The following is a 14,674-nucleotide window of genomic DNA, read 5'->3' as shown; positions in this document are numbered from 1 at the left end:
CATAGTGGAAGACAGAAGAATGCAGTAATACTGACTTGGCCCCTGGATCTGGAAATCCATTCATCAAAGCCTAAAATATCTGATGTTATCTATTTGAAGAAAATTTATACCTAGTGCTCAAATACAAGCAGGAAGACAACTCTGAGAATTAGTTTGATCAGTATCTCCAAAGAGTGGAGAAAAGGATAGGAACATTTAAGACTAATTTAAATGCTGTTTCTAGAGCTTCCAATGTGACACCGACTCATATTTTTTTTACTGTAAGCCTCAGAAAGTGTTAGTTATGTCATGGTGCTGGCCAGAAAGTTGTTGCCATTGACTGGGCAGAGGAAAGACTGGTATGGAAGAAGATCATCCATTTGTTTTTACAGAGTGAGCTCTCAAACCCTGAAACTCCTGAGAAGTGCCTGTACCTCCAGTAGAAGAGTTTCCACTAGCTGTAAGCCATTCAGGTGAGTAACAAGCAGGGCCAAAACAAGAGACAATTTTAAGTTCCTATTGCAGGACTTCCCATTATATTTATAGGAGGATTTACATAAATTAATTCAGACCCCAGCATTCTTCTCCTCCCTAGGGCAATCTGCTGCTAAACCTAAATGCAGCATACTCACACCACCTTAACTTGCTGCTGCTTCTGATGGCAAGAAGGTATACGTGAAATTTGCCAAACAGCTAAACTAAGCTACGTGCCAGTGTGGTGCAAGTATCTAAACAGAGACCGAATTTAGCCCACAGAACGTTTTCCTTCAACTTTGGCACAAGGTCATTAGCAAGCAAAGTTTCCACCGCTGCTCAGGACATCCGTAATTTGCAACACTGCTGAAACTGTTAAGACTTTAACACTTAAATCAGAAATACATAGAAGCATCAGTAGGGATGTTGAAGGTTAAAAACCAAGACTGTTCATAGTTTTCATGAAGATGGGGAAGCAAGAAAGCCTATTAGCTTGTTTTTATAAAATAAATTATTATTTATTTTAGAACAACATAACAACCCAATATCTAGGGTAAAAAGACAAACACTAAACAAAATAATCACATCTGGAGATAGTCTGAAAGTTTCTCCCACGTTACTACAGTCAAGCCATGCTCATGAAAATTTCCTTCTACTTAAGATAACTTTTTAGCTGGCTAGGATCAGTTATGGCACCTTCTGTGTTTTGTCATAAAGGAAATTATTTTTAGGAATTCTGGAAGGATTCTCAGCAAAAATAAAGTATGTCATGGGCCTGAAATGGAGAAGGAAAAAAAAGGAAGAGAAAAACATTTATACTTCTCATACCAATAATAGTTCTTAAAAAACATTTTCATAGAATTTTATATCTGTTGCAGTGACATGTTCTTGTATTTGCAAATGGAAATAATGTTTTCAAAAAATAATCACTTTTTAAAAGAATTAATGGCTGTCAAAACACCAGTGGCTAAACAGTGCTAGACACTCTGTGAGTTTATAATCAATCAGTTCAACATTTTCTACTATGTTAGTTTTTCTATGACTTAATGACTGATTTTCCTTCTCACATAATGACTTTGAACAAGTGGGAAGTAAAATCTTTATATAATAGCATGTAAACATAGCCTATGATTTTAGTCTCAAGGTCAGATTCCTAGAATACATGTCAAGCCATTTTCTAGAAAACTATGCAGTGCTTGCCATAACTGAAATGCTGTCATATTTTGTGTACTTCAACCTTTAATCAATCAATTATTTTCCGGTTTTGAGAACTACATATGATCTAAACCCATAGTGCACTAGGAATTAGATATGTCATTGGTGTGTGAGACTGTACTGGACATCATGTGGGTTTTTTATTGTATTTGGCCACACATGCAGTGAAATGTTAACTTTTTGTATTTCTCCATGTATTCCCTCTGTTCAAATTTTTAAGCTGTTCTGCCTGAGTGTATATATAAACACCACTAGGGACCAATCTGAAAAAAGCATACATTTCTAGGACAAAAATGCATGATGCTTAAACTGGGCAAAGTCCTCTTAAACTGCAGCTAATTATCCCTTGCTGAAGGGTCAACATCCTTTTCTAGAGGTGCTTAACTTGGACAGCTAGACACTCAGATGCGTGGTCTACAACCTAGCTCAGCAGCAAAGCCTCTACTTTAATAGGAACGGCTCAGGTGCTGTCAGAGTTTTTATGGTGTATCTATATCATACTGGTTTGTATCATATATCATATTGTATATCGTATCATATCATACTGTTTGTGTGCTGGAACTTTAGTCCTTCAGCGTTACAGCACACATACTAGCTTGCACCTGGATCCTCTTCTGAAAGTACACACTTGTTTTGATGGAGAAATCTCCTCACAGCATCAAGGTCCTGTATTAGGATGTGAGCACCCTGCTCTCCCAGCCCACCTCAGTCTTTCAAGAGTTTCCCCAAATACCTTGTATGATGTCCTCCCACATCCTACAGCTCAAACTTGGCATCATGCTGCAAAAACGCACCTCAAGCAGGCTGCAAAGCCTCTTTTGTATAAACACAGTAATGGATACAGATACAGGCACAGTACCAGTATCAGGAGCAATCAATACATGTAACAATGACTAGACGGGAGTGGAGTACGTACTAGACATACTCACATAACCAAGGCGCAAAAGACAATGCTATGACATGACTGACTGCTAGTACACAGTGTCAGTGCAATTCAGCTGCCTCCAAAGGACAGTGACATGTACAGAATGAACTTGAACCCAAGCACGTTCTTTTCCGTCCAGCAAACAACATAACTAATGAAGAGTCTAGCCTTATAGTACCCAAATAATGCAGACAGCTCTCCCCAGTATTTTGGAGAGGGAAGAAATATCTAACAGAGTAGCAACACAGCTGTCAGTCAAAAGGGAGATACACACACTTTAAACAGGAAATGAACCCTTACTTTTCTAGAGAGTAGAAAGTTATTTACTGAGTAGTCCAGATGCAAGGAGTTTTTTCCCCAGTCCTACTCTAGCCAGGCCACTGCAAATAAGGTAACCCAATGCTATGCAAATGGCAGTGGGACTGGGAAGAGAGAAACAAGCACAGAGAATCTAACTTACTAGTGATGTAGCTACAGTACAAGGAAGGAGTAGTACCTCCAAACCAGTCTTACCTAAGTTAAACAATCACAGTTCAACTGACTAAAGCTTCTGAAAGGGAAGCCACAGTTTTCTGCCTGAGTCCATTTCTAAAACTTTTAGAAATTAAAATATCAAACTAATCCTATTTTCAGGAGCAATTCTTCTATAGTTCTGGGAAGTAAAAAGAGGAAAGATACAAGCACAGAATCTAAATTCAAGTCTAGGTCTCTCTTCTGGAAAAAATGGTATTTACACAACAAAATAAAGGATAAGAGGTTTAAGAAATCTTAGGACACCTTTGCACTTAACTATAGCCTTCATTCTTCTTTCTGTGCTGGATGTGGATAGTGCTCCACCAGTGCTTAGGGGACTGATGAAGTTTAATAAGGTTGCTGAGGGATGTTCCTCAGCTCAGGCTTTCATGGGACTGCACAAGACTATACTAGAAGTATAGCAGAGCTGATGCTTAAGGCTGTTAGAAAGGACATACAACGGGGGGAAAAAAAAATCAAATTGGAATGGAAGTTTGAAGGAGTAACACTTTCTTAAAAAACAGTTTCCTTATAAACTTATTTCTACTGATACATATAAACTATGATAAGAAAAATACCTTATGAAGTTCTGAATTTGTAATATAAAAAAATTAGATCTTTTGGAAACTGGTTAAAACTGCTTCCAGTAGAAGAGAAAAACAAGGAAAAAATCCTGAATCTATACAGAAGTCACATTTATGATTTAAGATAGACATGTACAATTAATTTATCAGTTGAAAATTAAAGCTTTATGCAGAAATTATAAGCATCTCTCCCTCCCACACACCTTTTTATTGCATCTTACAATGAGACAAATTTGATTGCAAGACTAACAGAGCCTGCCTGGTCTACAGACACAATGGAGAATTACAGAGACCACATCATGTGGGGTTTGTAAGGATTCATGACGCTCTTGAAGCATGGGGAAGCAAGGTGGGTAAGACCTCTTTTCCATGGAGAAATGAAAAAAAAATCTGCTCACTGAAGCCTATCAGAGAAATTAAAGAATGAGTTAATACTGTAGCCCAAGAAGCCAGTTTCAGAGTTTATGATATGAACATAAGGTAGCAAAAACCCTGTACAGGCCACAAAACCTTGTTTGAGGTACAAAGAACTCATCACTCAGAACGATGGCCAAAGTAATAGCATATAATGGCAACATTACCCATAAACAGATTCCTACAACAGGAATCTATGCTTCCAACTTCCTTTGTACAAAACACACCTACCACCAGCTCTCACAAGCCACTAACTGGTGTACTCTCATGAATGTTACGCATGGGATAAGATGTGAGAGAATTTTACCTTTGAGCTACAGAAAACAATGCAGTCACCTTAAATAGTTCATATTTCGATTCTACTTCCTTAAATATAAAGTTAGTACCTCAATTCCAGCTTCATCACTTCAGGGAGGTCTCCAATTCTTATTTCTTCCACTTGTAGCTCATTAATAGCGTCTAGGAGTTTCTGTTGATCTCCAGGATTTGTAATGCCAATCTAAATTTAAAGAGTAATTACAAATATGATTTACTTTTAATACTTATTAGACAAAACTACAGTACCATTTATTGTGAGTGTTTTTAATTACTGAGAGGCAAAAGAAGTTGCTTTTAAGTTATTGCAACCAACTACAATGTATGTAACTGCCAAAGGAAAAAACAGAACCACAGAAATTATTCAGTGATGCAAAACAAAATTACAAGAGCTGAGGAAGAGCCAAACTGAAATTGCACAGGATACTAAAAAAATCCATTTAAGTTTTATTAAAAAAATTAGTAGCAATTTTTGTAAGTATCCTTGTGTTGTTAGGATGTTATGCTCATCTATTTCAGAATTATCTCAGTCATCTCTTATAGCAAAATAATCAATCATCATGACAGTGATACAGCATTAACTCAGAAAGAAAGGAAGGAAACTATCAAATCAGCATCAAATGGAGAATTTTACAGAAAGAAGCTAGAGTTTAAGAAGGGCTTTTACAAGCTTTTGGGTGTGTATTTTTTTCCAGTTAGAGAAACTGGTCTCATGTTTGCAGTCTCCCAGCTTTCTGTAATTACTGGAGAAAGAATTTTGAATGAAGAGATGACAATACACATCAGATCAAAATGCCAGGCAGTCTCTCTTCCTCAGATAGTGCTGAGCAGCAATCCTAGGGAAGAGAAGGTGCCTGGAGAAATGCTTCCTTTGTGTGAGACTTGTTTCTGACGCCCAGTGTTTATCGTGGCTCCATAAAACAGTCCTCCAGGTTCTCCACCAGGTGTTCAGAAAAGACAGGTAACATGTAACTACGGGCTCACAACTGTGTCTTTAAACATTTCAAAATCATGTTATAACTCTAAACACAAATAATTCTTCAGTAATGTAAAATCCCAACAAGATTAATTGGGAGTTTAACTACAGGTGTCAAGAACTTTTGAGTTTCCAATAGGTTGCCATGGGTACCTGAACAAATTGTACTCAAGTCTCTTTGGTAAATATCACTAGCAGCCTTAAGGGAGAAAGATCTGGGTTTCCTAAAAATAATTTGCTTTATGTCAAGCTGTAAGATCGCTCAATTCACTAGTTCTCAAGTTTGTTTTGTGGAGCCCTATCTGATATGAACGAATGTTTTCGTAATGTTTACAAAGCATTACAGCTGTCATTTCATGATGCTGAAGTAAGCTATTTATACAAGAGTAGCAAGTTTATTTTAATTATAATTAACAAATCAGATGAGCTCTTCTGAGGCCAGAATGGCAGTTATTCTTGAATATTAATACTATCTTGCTTAAAGTAGGAATTATTGTGAAGATTGAGATTGCTTTTGACTCCATATTCTCATTCCTGAAACAAGCAAATCAGGATACAGCTTTCTGACCAGCTTAGCAGAAAGACATTGTACTTTTGTTTCCCTATAACTAAAACATAGCTTCATCCTTCTGCAAAATGGACCAGTGACTGATCACCACCACATCTTGAAGATATGGTTTAGGAAGTAAGGAATGTGATAAAAGTCATCACAGATAAAGCCTTCCATCACCACAGTAATTCTGAATTTAGAGGTACTAGGTGCAGAACTTAGAGAAAGTAGATAGACCAGTCCAAACTACTTTCCAATGCACATATTTTCCCCTTCTAGACCATCTCTGCTGAACATGAGGGTTACCTTGACTATTCATGCAATGACAAATACATGGAACAAGCACAGTGCAAGATGACCTTCTTCCTTATGGTTAAGCAAGCTTTTAAGTTGGTGTTGGTTCAATTACACTATGCAGTCCAAATAATGCAAATATTACTGTGAAGTGGCCATATGTTTAAGAATACACAAGTGTTGTACCAGAACTTGTTTGTATCTGTAAACCAGACGATGTACAGTCTAGATTTTGATTTTAGGTACACCAACTCTAGCAGCATCTATTTTATTCTTTACTTAAATAAATAAATACTCACCCTGAAAATCCAGGCACTAAACTCACGCTCCAGCAGCAACATGACTTTTCTGTCATCTTTTAGATGGAAACGAAAGAAGAGGCGAGTAACAGATTGCCTCAACACATGAAAGACGACACGCTTCTCAGATAAAACCAGTGAAGTTACGAATGAACTCTTACATCCTTGCCATCTAGCCCAAGTGGCCACTATTTTTAATAACCTGACACATATTAAGTGTTTTTTTTTGTGGGGAGGAGGGGCAGAGGAAGGAGAGTCCTGGAACTGTGATATGGAAGCACACAATTAGAGAATTATCTGGTCTATGAAGTTAAACTTCTGGGTTATATTTTGAATTTTGATGTGTCAACTTTTCATCATGTATTCTCAAATCCAGAACAGGATGCCAATTTGTCCTATTCTAAACTAATAAACATGTGAGAAAGGAACCTTCTTAGTCCTAAATGGGTCCAGAAGTAAAATTACTTCTGTTGCTATCTTGTGAGACAAATGCTCAAAAAAATAGACAAAAAAGATCCGAGTGTTATGAGTAGCACAGAACCAGAAAAAAAACCTCCAAAAGTTGAATAGACACATCCCAGTATATTGAGCAGACTTGTCTCAGTATGGAACAGTTTATAAGCTTAAGGAATGCAAGGATTTCAGCTTGAAAGAGTCATTGTTTAGGCTCTGTTGTAGAATATAGATAAAGATATTTACAGAGAAAATATCTTTCTGATATTGTTTGATGGAGGAAAGTGTATCATGTTAGTGACAGGATTTCTCCCCGGTTCTCTGGATACAAAGCAGCTTGGTTTAGAGGCATCCATCAGAGGTCATTAATCTTTGTAGTAATAAGATCCAGGCTCTTTAAAATAGCTGGCTGTTAGTTGAAGATCTGCCATCACACTAAAAACTTTCAACTCTGGAGTTACGAGGAAACAGATTAGATTTGTTCTATCAGCAGTGTGGGGAGAAACTGTTAGTAGAGCTCTAAAACTAGACTGCATCAAGAATTTAGGATAACTTATGAAGTGCTAATAAGCCAGGAGTGTTACATCATTTTTTAAATTCTCAGTTGAAGACTCACTAATTAATTTATGTCCATGCACAAAGCACAACTTATTTTCCAGGAACCGTTTCCTGCTGTTGCAGAGCTAAGAGGCAAAATAATTCTGTTCCTATATATATTATCTTCCTGTGAAAGAGCAGCTGATCCAGGTATTTATTTCAGTTTGTCTAAAAAAGCCCTCTTTATAATAGGGAGCCTCAAACATGTTAGAATACTGAAACAGAAGTTACAGGTTTGTGTGAAAATATGAACATATACTCAGATTTGCAGTTTAATACAATCATGACCAAGACAGCAGCTCTCACAGTGATCTCTTTCAGGAGCAAAATTCCTGTCAATGGGGGCTTTAGGATTCATATAAATGTTGTCCAATGGGCACAATTCTGAGGCTTCAGAAAAGCAGTAATATCAAGAAAAGCAGAAACATCAGAACACACTGACATGCCTTATAAAAATTAGGTCTAACTGAACCCTTAAAAATCTTCATCACCAAAACTCCCTATGCGTGTACCCTCTGAGAATAGAGGATTACTTCTGAGCTCTGTCAAAACACAAATTCTACTCAGTTACAAGACAGAACTTCACGCAAAACATCCCTGTGACACAAACTCTGAAGTAGTATTAACATCTGTATGCAAATGGTGGTTCCAGCTGCTAGAGCACATGCCTCCTTGGTATCAGAATAGGGTGAAAAAAGCTGACACTAAGGACATGGCTAGCATCCATAGCAGGGAGCAGGCTTGAAGCAGCTATTTTAATGAGGTGTCTTTGGTATCCCAGACCAAGTACAGAGTGCTCGGAAGAATCCTGAGGCCTGAAGTACTGGTACATTGTTCCAAGGAGACTCCTATAATTGGATTTTATTATGACATCCTCCTGTAAGCACCGGAAGTCTTTCATTTCCCAAAGGAATAATTCCAGCCAAGATTAAGGAAAAGCAACCACCCTATCTCAACTGGAAACTGAAACCTTGTAACAATGCATCACTTAACCCTGGATAACAGCAAAATACCAACCTTCCCGGCTGCTGTAAACTGTAACAAAACAAATATTTTCTCCTCCTTTTTTTTTTTTGGTAAGGTTTTACAAACCTGTGCGGGATATGAGATTCCGCAATGTAAGAGAGCTCTCATTTTTCCAACAGAAATTACCACCTCACAAAGGAGGACCACATTTAAAGTAATTGTTTAGGATTATCTACTGCTAATCACAGCACTGATTTCCTTTCAGGAAAAATATACTTAAATACTAAAAATAGTAACAACTGAAATTTAAAACAGGAACTATTTCCTGCTCACCCCAACTCCCACATCATTGCAGCAAAGAAATATTGGGGACTTCCATTTCATAGTCAGATCTAGGCAGAAAAGATGCAAGAATTCAACTCACAGAACTCAAGGCTGATCTGTGGGATTACATACTTTAGAAAAGGTCTGTCTATATTCACATTAAAATTCAAAAAGTTGCAGAAGATTCTGAAAATAGATCTTAAAAAATTTCTCTTTATAAATGTCTAACCTTGTAAGAATTTAAGTCATTAAAAACATTTAAGAAAGAGGAAAAAAACTAAATTAAATTCTAAAGTAGTAAACTGACCTGTATTAACTCATCTTTTTGCATGATCAGAAGTTGTCTTAAAGCTATGTCTCTTTCCTGTATAAAACAAAGGGTTATATGCCATCAAAAAGAATTTCAGAAGAAAAGTTTTAATTTTTACTTTTTTCACTTGTTTTACTTTAGTTTGCAGAAACAGAAACAGCTACAGAACACCATTATCGAAGTAATGAAAGAGTTGTCTAGTTTAGAAACACCACGTTGTGACTAAAGCACATAATCAAAATTAAGCAATCCAATCCAGTTCATTGCAGTTTAACGTAACACTTTATATATAAACTTCTGTTTAATATATTTATTTGAATTAATATACTAATAGCGATAGAACTTTTTTTTATGCTGTAGGTACACTTTGCTTTCATAGATTACTTTACAGATAGCAGATACACCACGAACTTACCTTCAATAATCCTATTATGTGTTCTAGACCAAGACCATGTAAAAACACTTCCATATCATCAAGAGATGAACAGGAACTGCAAATGTAATTAATAAGATTTGAGATTAAAACAGTGGAAATTAAAAAAAAAGACATCCAGAACACAATACTATAGAAAAGCTCCCCAGACAGAGTACCGGGGAGCAACCTAAAGTTTTACACACCTACTGATGATGGTAGTATCTCATAAGCATCATGGGGTACAATTTAATCTATCAAAATTGTATAATCGCCTTTTCTGTCTAGTGAGTTGAATTGAGCCTAAAAGGAACGATTTTCATAAATAAATGAAAGTTTAAGTTGCAAAATGTCCCAACTGAACCTTAAAGTTGGGTCGCAAAAGCCTGAAAATTTTGGAAGTAGGGTAAAGGAAGATAATTATCTATTCTTATCAGATAACATTCATAGAAATTGGATTCATCCTACAACTGCTACCCTTCTGGTTCCATTTAAACCAAAAAAGGTTATCAAGAAAACAGGAATGTCTATAATTAAAGATAGTGGAACTTAGTCCGGTATAAAATTTGTTGTCAGACGACTACTGTTCAGAAGGTAGACCAAGTAGTATAACCCACTGTAGGTTCAGAGTTTAACATTTATAAACAAAGGTAAAATACAATTTTGATTCCCTGCCCTACCAAAAGATATTAAAATGTGAGGGGGGAGAAAAAATAAATCTAAACAGCTTTCAACAATCAGACGAACAACTGTAATGAACAGAATTAAACCAAAAAGCAAATCATAGGAAATGCAGAAAGGACCACTACAATTGCTGCAGTGAATCTTTTGCCAAAACCCCGCCTTAAGAGATAGTGTGCTCCATCTTATTGTAGGCCCTGACATGAAGGCTTGCCCCCTTTTCACATCAGACTTAAAGAGCTCCTATTAAAATCTGTGAAAGAAAAAAAAAAAAAGAACAAGCAAACACCCTCCCCCCTCCAAAAAAAAAACCCCAAACCAAAACCAAACGAACCTCTCTGAAAATTATTCTGAATACATAAGAAAATTTTTCAGGTTTGCGCATTGAGAATCTGGCATTCCACGATTTCTGGTATTTCAGTATACTTATCCCTTCATGAAGATGGACACCTATGTGAAGGAGGTGATGCCACTTTCACGCTGTAACAAGTCAATAATTCTGTGAGCATGCCTTCCGTCAGCCAGCAAAATATAAAGAGTTTAAAATAATCCCCACCATGAAGCTGTGTAGAATTGTGTTATCCTCTGTCCAATTCCTCTCCTCTCAACACACAGACAGCAACAGTCTTTCAAGTAAGCAATTCACATATACGTCCAAACATTGTATGTACAGCCAATGCCCTTCAACTGGCAAGAGGAGACTGTGTGTGTGAATGACCTGCAGTGATAAAATGTTGTCATTTAGGCAAAGTGCCCAGTTTGCACAGGTTTTGGGAGTCCTTGGGTAACTCAAGGCTTTAGGTTCTGCTAAAGGTGCAAAGAAAGGACATTTTTTTCCCCAGGATCAAACAAAGGGCTATTGAGCATCCAGACAATAACTTGAAAGACTCTGAACCACAAAAGGACCTAATCCAGGAGCTGAAGAAAGCAAATTCCTGACAGGTATGTGCATTTCCTCATACAGTCCAGGGCTCTGGAGCCAGCACAACTGTCTAATTTGGATGGCAGAGAGCAACGACTGAAGCTACACTCACTACCTAAGGATGACAACAGCAAGGATGGATAAGTCATACTCACTGGCCCTGCATGATGGGGCACAATTGATACCCGGTACCAGATGATGCGTTAGGAGCAACTGAGAGAACAGGGACTTGAGAAGACAATATGCAATGCCTGTGATGAAAATTATGCAGGCAAATGGCAGGAAGGAGACATCCAGCTCAGGGAACTGATGGAGTAAACACAGGTATCAGCATATCTCTTGACTATCACTAGATGAAAAAATTCCAGCTCACTAGGGGGTGGGTATGTGTGTGTGTGGAAATGGGTAAGCTACATTTGTAAGAACAGGCATTTAAACAGCCAGACATCTGGTATACTCCAGGGGACTGTTTCCTGAAATCAAGAGTTCTATAATTGCCAGAAATGCTCAAAGTTATGAAACATCAGAACTAGCTATTGTTAATATAAAAATCCTTGAGCTTGACCGAAATGTCTGTTCATACAAACAAATCAGTTGCTCATCTGAAGCAGAGAAAAACAGCAGAGTTTAGAAAGACTACTGAAACACTGCAAAATCTTGGAAGGCTAAGAATTGCCTAATACAGAATTACATTTGCATAGCTAGACATCTGGCTGCCACAAAGTATTTTAAGTGGTCCTCAGGATTTCAGTGTCTTATTTTAAAAGCTTTTCAAGATTACCCAAACACTGGTAGAATGTCCTCTAGCCACCAGCAGGTTTCAACAGCACTAAATCCATTTGGAAAACTGCTGCATAGTGTTAGTTTATTTCCTTATACCGAAAAAGCCTGGGAAACATCCTAAATAATGTAAACCTTTAAAAAAAAAAAAAAAAAAAAAGAGAGAGATCTGTTCTAACACTGAGGTCATTAAGTACGTACTCTATCTATGGACACGAGTCTTTGTGAAGAGCGGTAGAAGACCAATCTATTTAAAAGCATGTCACCTTCATGTCAAGTATACAGAGACTCAAAAGATGATCCTCAAGGAGCAGATGGATCCCACAGAAGACCTGGTTCATAGATGGGGAGATATACCTGGAACACCACTTTCAGGAATCTATGAGTAGTGAGATGCAAGAACAAAGAGGACAGACAGCATAGGTTATTGATTTTACCATGCAAGGCCTTCATCCCTCTGCTCCAAGAAGTGCTTCTAAGATGACTGTGGTTGAAGCATCAGAGAATAAAAATCTGATCGACATATACATTCATCTAGCAACAGAACCTGGTGAGGCTTTGTCCAAACTGAGGTACTCTGTCTGAGACTACCTCAATGTGAACTGCTACCTAGTGAACTGCCATCAGCCTAATGATACAAAACTAGGGCATTTCAAATTCAGCATGACCTGGCTGAGCAGGGACATAAAGAATCAATCTGACCAACCAGAACAGACTATGGACACTGGAAGTTGTTTTCTCAAGACCACGCAGCTAAAGCTCAAGGAGGCAAGTGGATGGTTTGTTGAGGACTTCTTAGCCAACATGTTCCGGGACAAAACCATATCAGAGATCTTCGAAGTTGCTGAAGCAGGGGCTAATTTCAGTCATAGGACACCTGCAAGCTTCACGGTAAGGGGCAAGCTATGCGAAAAGTTCTAGAGCTTAACTGGTGTTCATACTTAATTTTGACACTTATATATGCATAAAAAAAAGGGCATAGCTCTTCCTGGTGGCATGAAGTTGAAAACAGCATTCAGTGAAAGCATCAACAATTTAAAATGAAATGAAGGCAAGCACACAACAAGGAGTATCCAACAGGGGAGCATACGAATTTAACAGAGCTGAAATGAAGTGACATTGGACCCTAGCTCTACCGTACTTTACACCAAGTGAGAGGATGCGCTTTGTTTATAATGCAAAAGAACTTTGCAATCTTGAAAAATTAATAGTACATTAATATACTTATTGTGGACTCTTGGTAGCGCTCCAAACAATACACAATATATAACAGTACAACTTAATCATCGATATGAACAAATACAATCTCTTAGGAATGTTTATAAGCCAAAATTACACTATGACTGTATTTACCCAACTCTGTGGTCAGGAACAGCTGTCAGAAATTTGTAGATAGCCTCTTGCTTAATCGTTTCATCATATCTCCCTTGCAAGTGATTTGCAGCCAAAGAGAGTAAACTATAAATCTGGAAGAGGAAAAATGAATTGTTATTCAAACTCAAAATGCATATAAAAATACACAGGAGTAAGACTACAAAGAGTTCTATCATAAATTACTACTTACAAGGAACATGAAACATCTGCCACTTGTTCTCTGAAGCATACAACTACACCGAGGAGTTAAGACTAAGCCTACAGAGTTGGTCAAGAGCATTTCTGAATTAACCAAATTCAGATCAAAACAGTGCATATAACATAGTCTAAAGAAGTTAGCATCCATCACTACCGAAGCAGTAATGCACAAACATACTAATTTTTGTGGTTGGTAGACAAGAGCTCTCCATACTCAAGGAAATAAGTTGTCTAAAGAGCACAAGGCATATGACTATTTTAATGTCTCCATTTCCAGTGCATATATGGACCCAACATTTAGCAATTCACAACTGACAATTTAAGTTAACTATATCTGACAGACAGGGATTCTTTCGGCTGATAAAAGAAGCAAGCCTTCTGCCAGACATCACTATGCATCACTGATGGATTCCAGAAACTGAATTGCCCCTGTGTGAGTTTTGAGATAGTTACTAGAAAATCCAGCAAAACAAGTAGAACCTCAATAAGCCTAAAGGAATGATGAAACCACTCTCCTGAAGTTCAGGTGACTGCCAGTTGTATACATATACACACACATATATGTATGTGCGGTTGGTTGACCCTTGCTGGTAAATAAGCCCCTACCCAGTCAGTCAGTCACTCTCCCCCAGCATAATGTGGGAGAATCAGAAAGGTAAAAGTGAGAAAAAATTAGTGGGTTGAGATACATACAGTTCAATAAATGAAGGGGAAAAAAAACAAAACCCAAAGTGATGCAAAGGCAATCACTCACCACCTCCCATCATCAGACCAATGCCCAGCCAGTCTCCAAGCAGTGGCTACTTTGGAAAAACTCCCCCAACAATTTTATTGCTGAGAATGACATTACATGGTCTGGAGTATCCCTTGGGTCAGTTTGGGTCAGCTGTCCTGGCTGTGCCTTCTCCCAACCTCTTGCTCACCCCCAGCCTACTTGCTAGGGGTGGGGAGCAGAGTGAGAAACAGAGGCAGCCTTGATGCTGCAGAAGCACTACTCAGCAATAGCTAAAATCGTGGTCTGTTATTAACACTGTTTTGGTCACAGACCTAAACCACAGGCTGTTAGGAAGAAAAATAACTCCATCCCAGCCAAACCTATACAATATGTATGAAAAATAT

At 37.8% G+C, this 14,674-nt stretch overlaps 1 protein-coding gene across 2 annotated transcripts in view; it reads right to left on the bottom strand.

Annotated features, from left to right (window-relative positions):
- The window catches only part of ASZ1 (ankyrin repeat, SAM and basic leucine zipper domain containing 1), a 40,793-nt gene that overhangs the window by 4,236 nt on the left and 21,883 nt on the right, over nt 1–14,674 (bottom strand). For both annotated transcript variants that reach the window (XM_054844713.1, XM_054844721.1), the window contains exons 7-10: nt 13,337–13,449; nt 9,604–9,679; nt 9,186–9,242; nt 4,491–4,603 (exon numbers count right to left, since the gene is read on the bottom strand). In XM_054844713.1, the coding sequence (XP_054700688.1) occupies nt 4,491–4,603; nt 9,186–9,242; nt 9,604–9,679; nt 13,337–13,449 (359 nt within the window). The remainder of the gene's footprint in view (nt 1–4,490; nt 4,604–9,185; nt 9,243–9,603; nt 9,680–13,336; nt 13,450–14,674) is intronic.

The sequence above is a fragment of the Grus americana genome, chromosome 1, assembly GCF_028858705.1.
Source record: "Grus americana isolate bGruAme1 chromosome 1, bGruAme1.mat, whole genome shotgun sequence".
Lineage (NCBI taxonomy): Eukaryota > Metazoa > Chordata > Aves > Gruiformes > Gruidae > Grus > Grus americana.
This window is presented reverse-complemented; position numbering and strand designations above follow the sequence as displayed.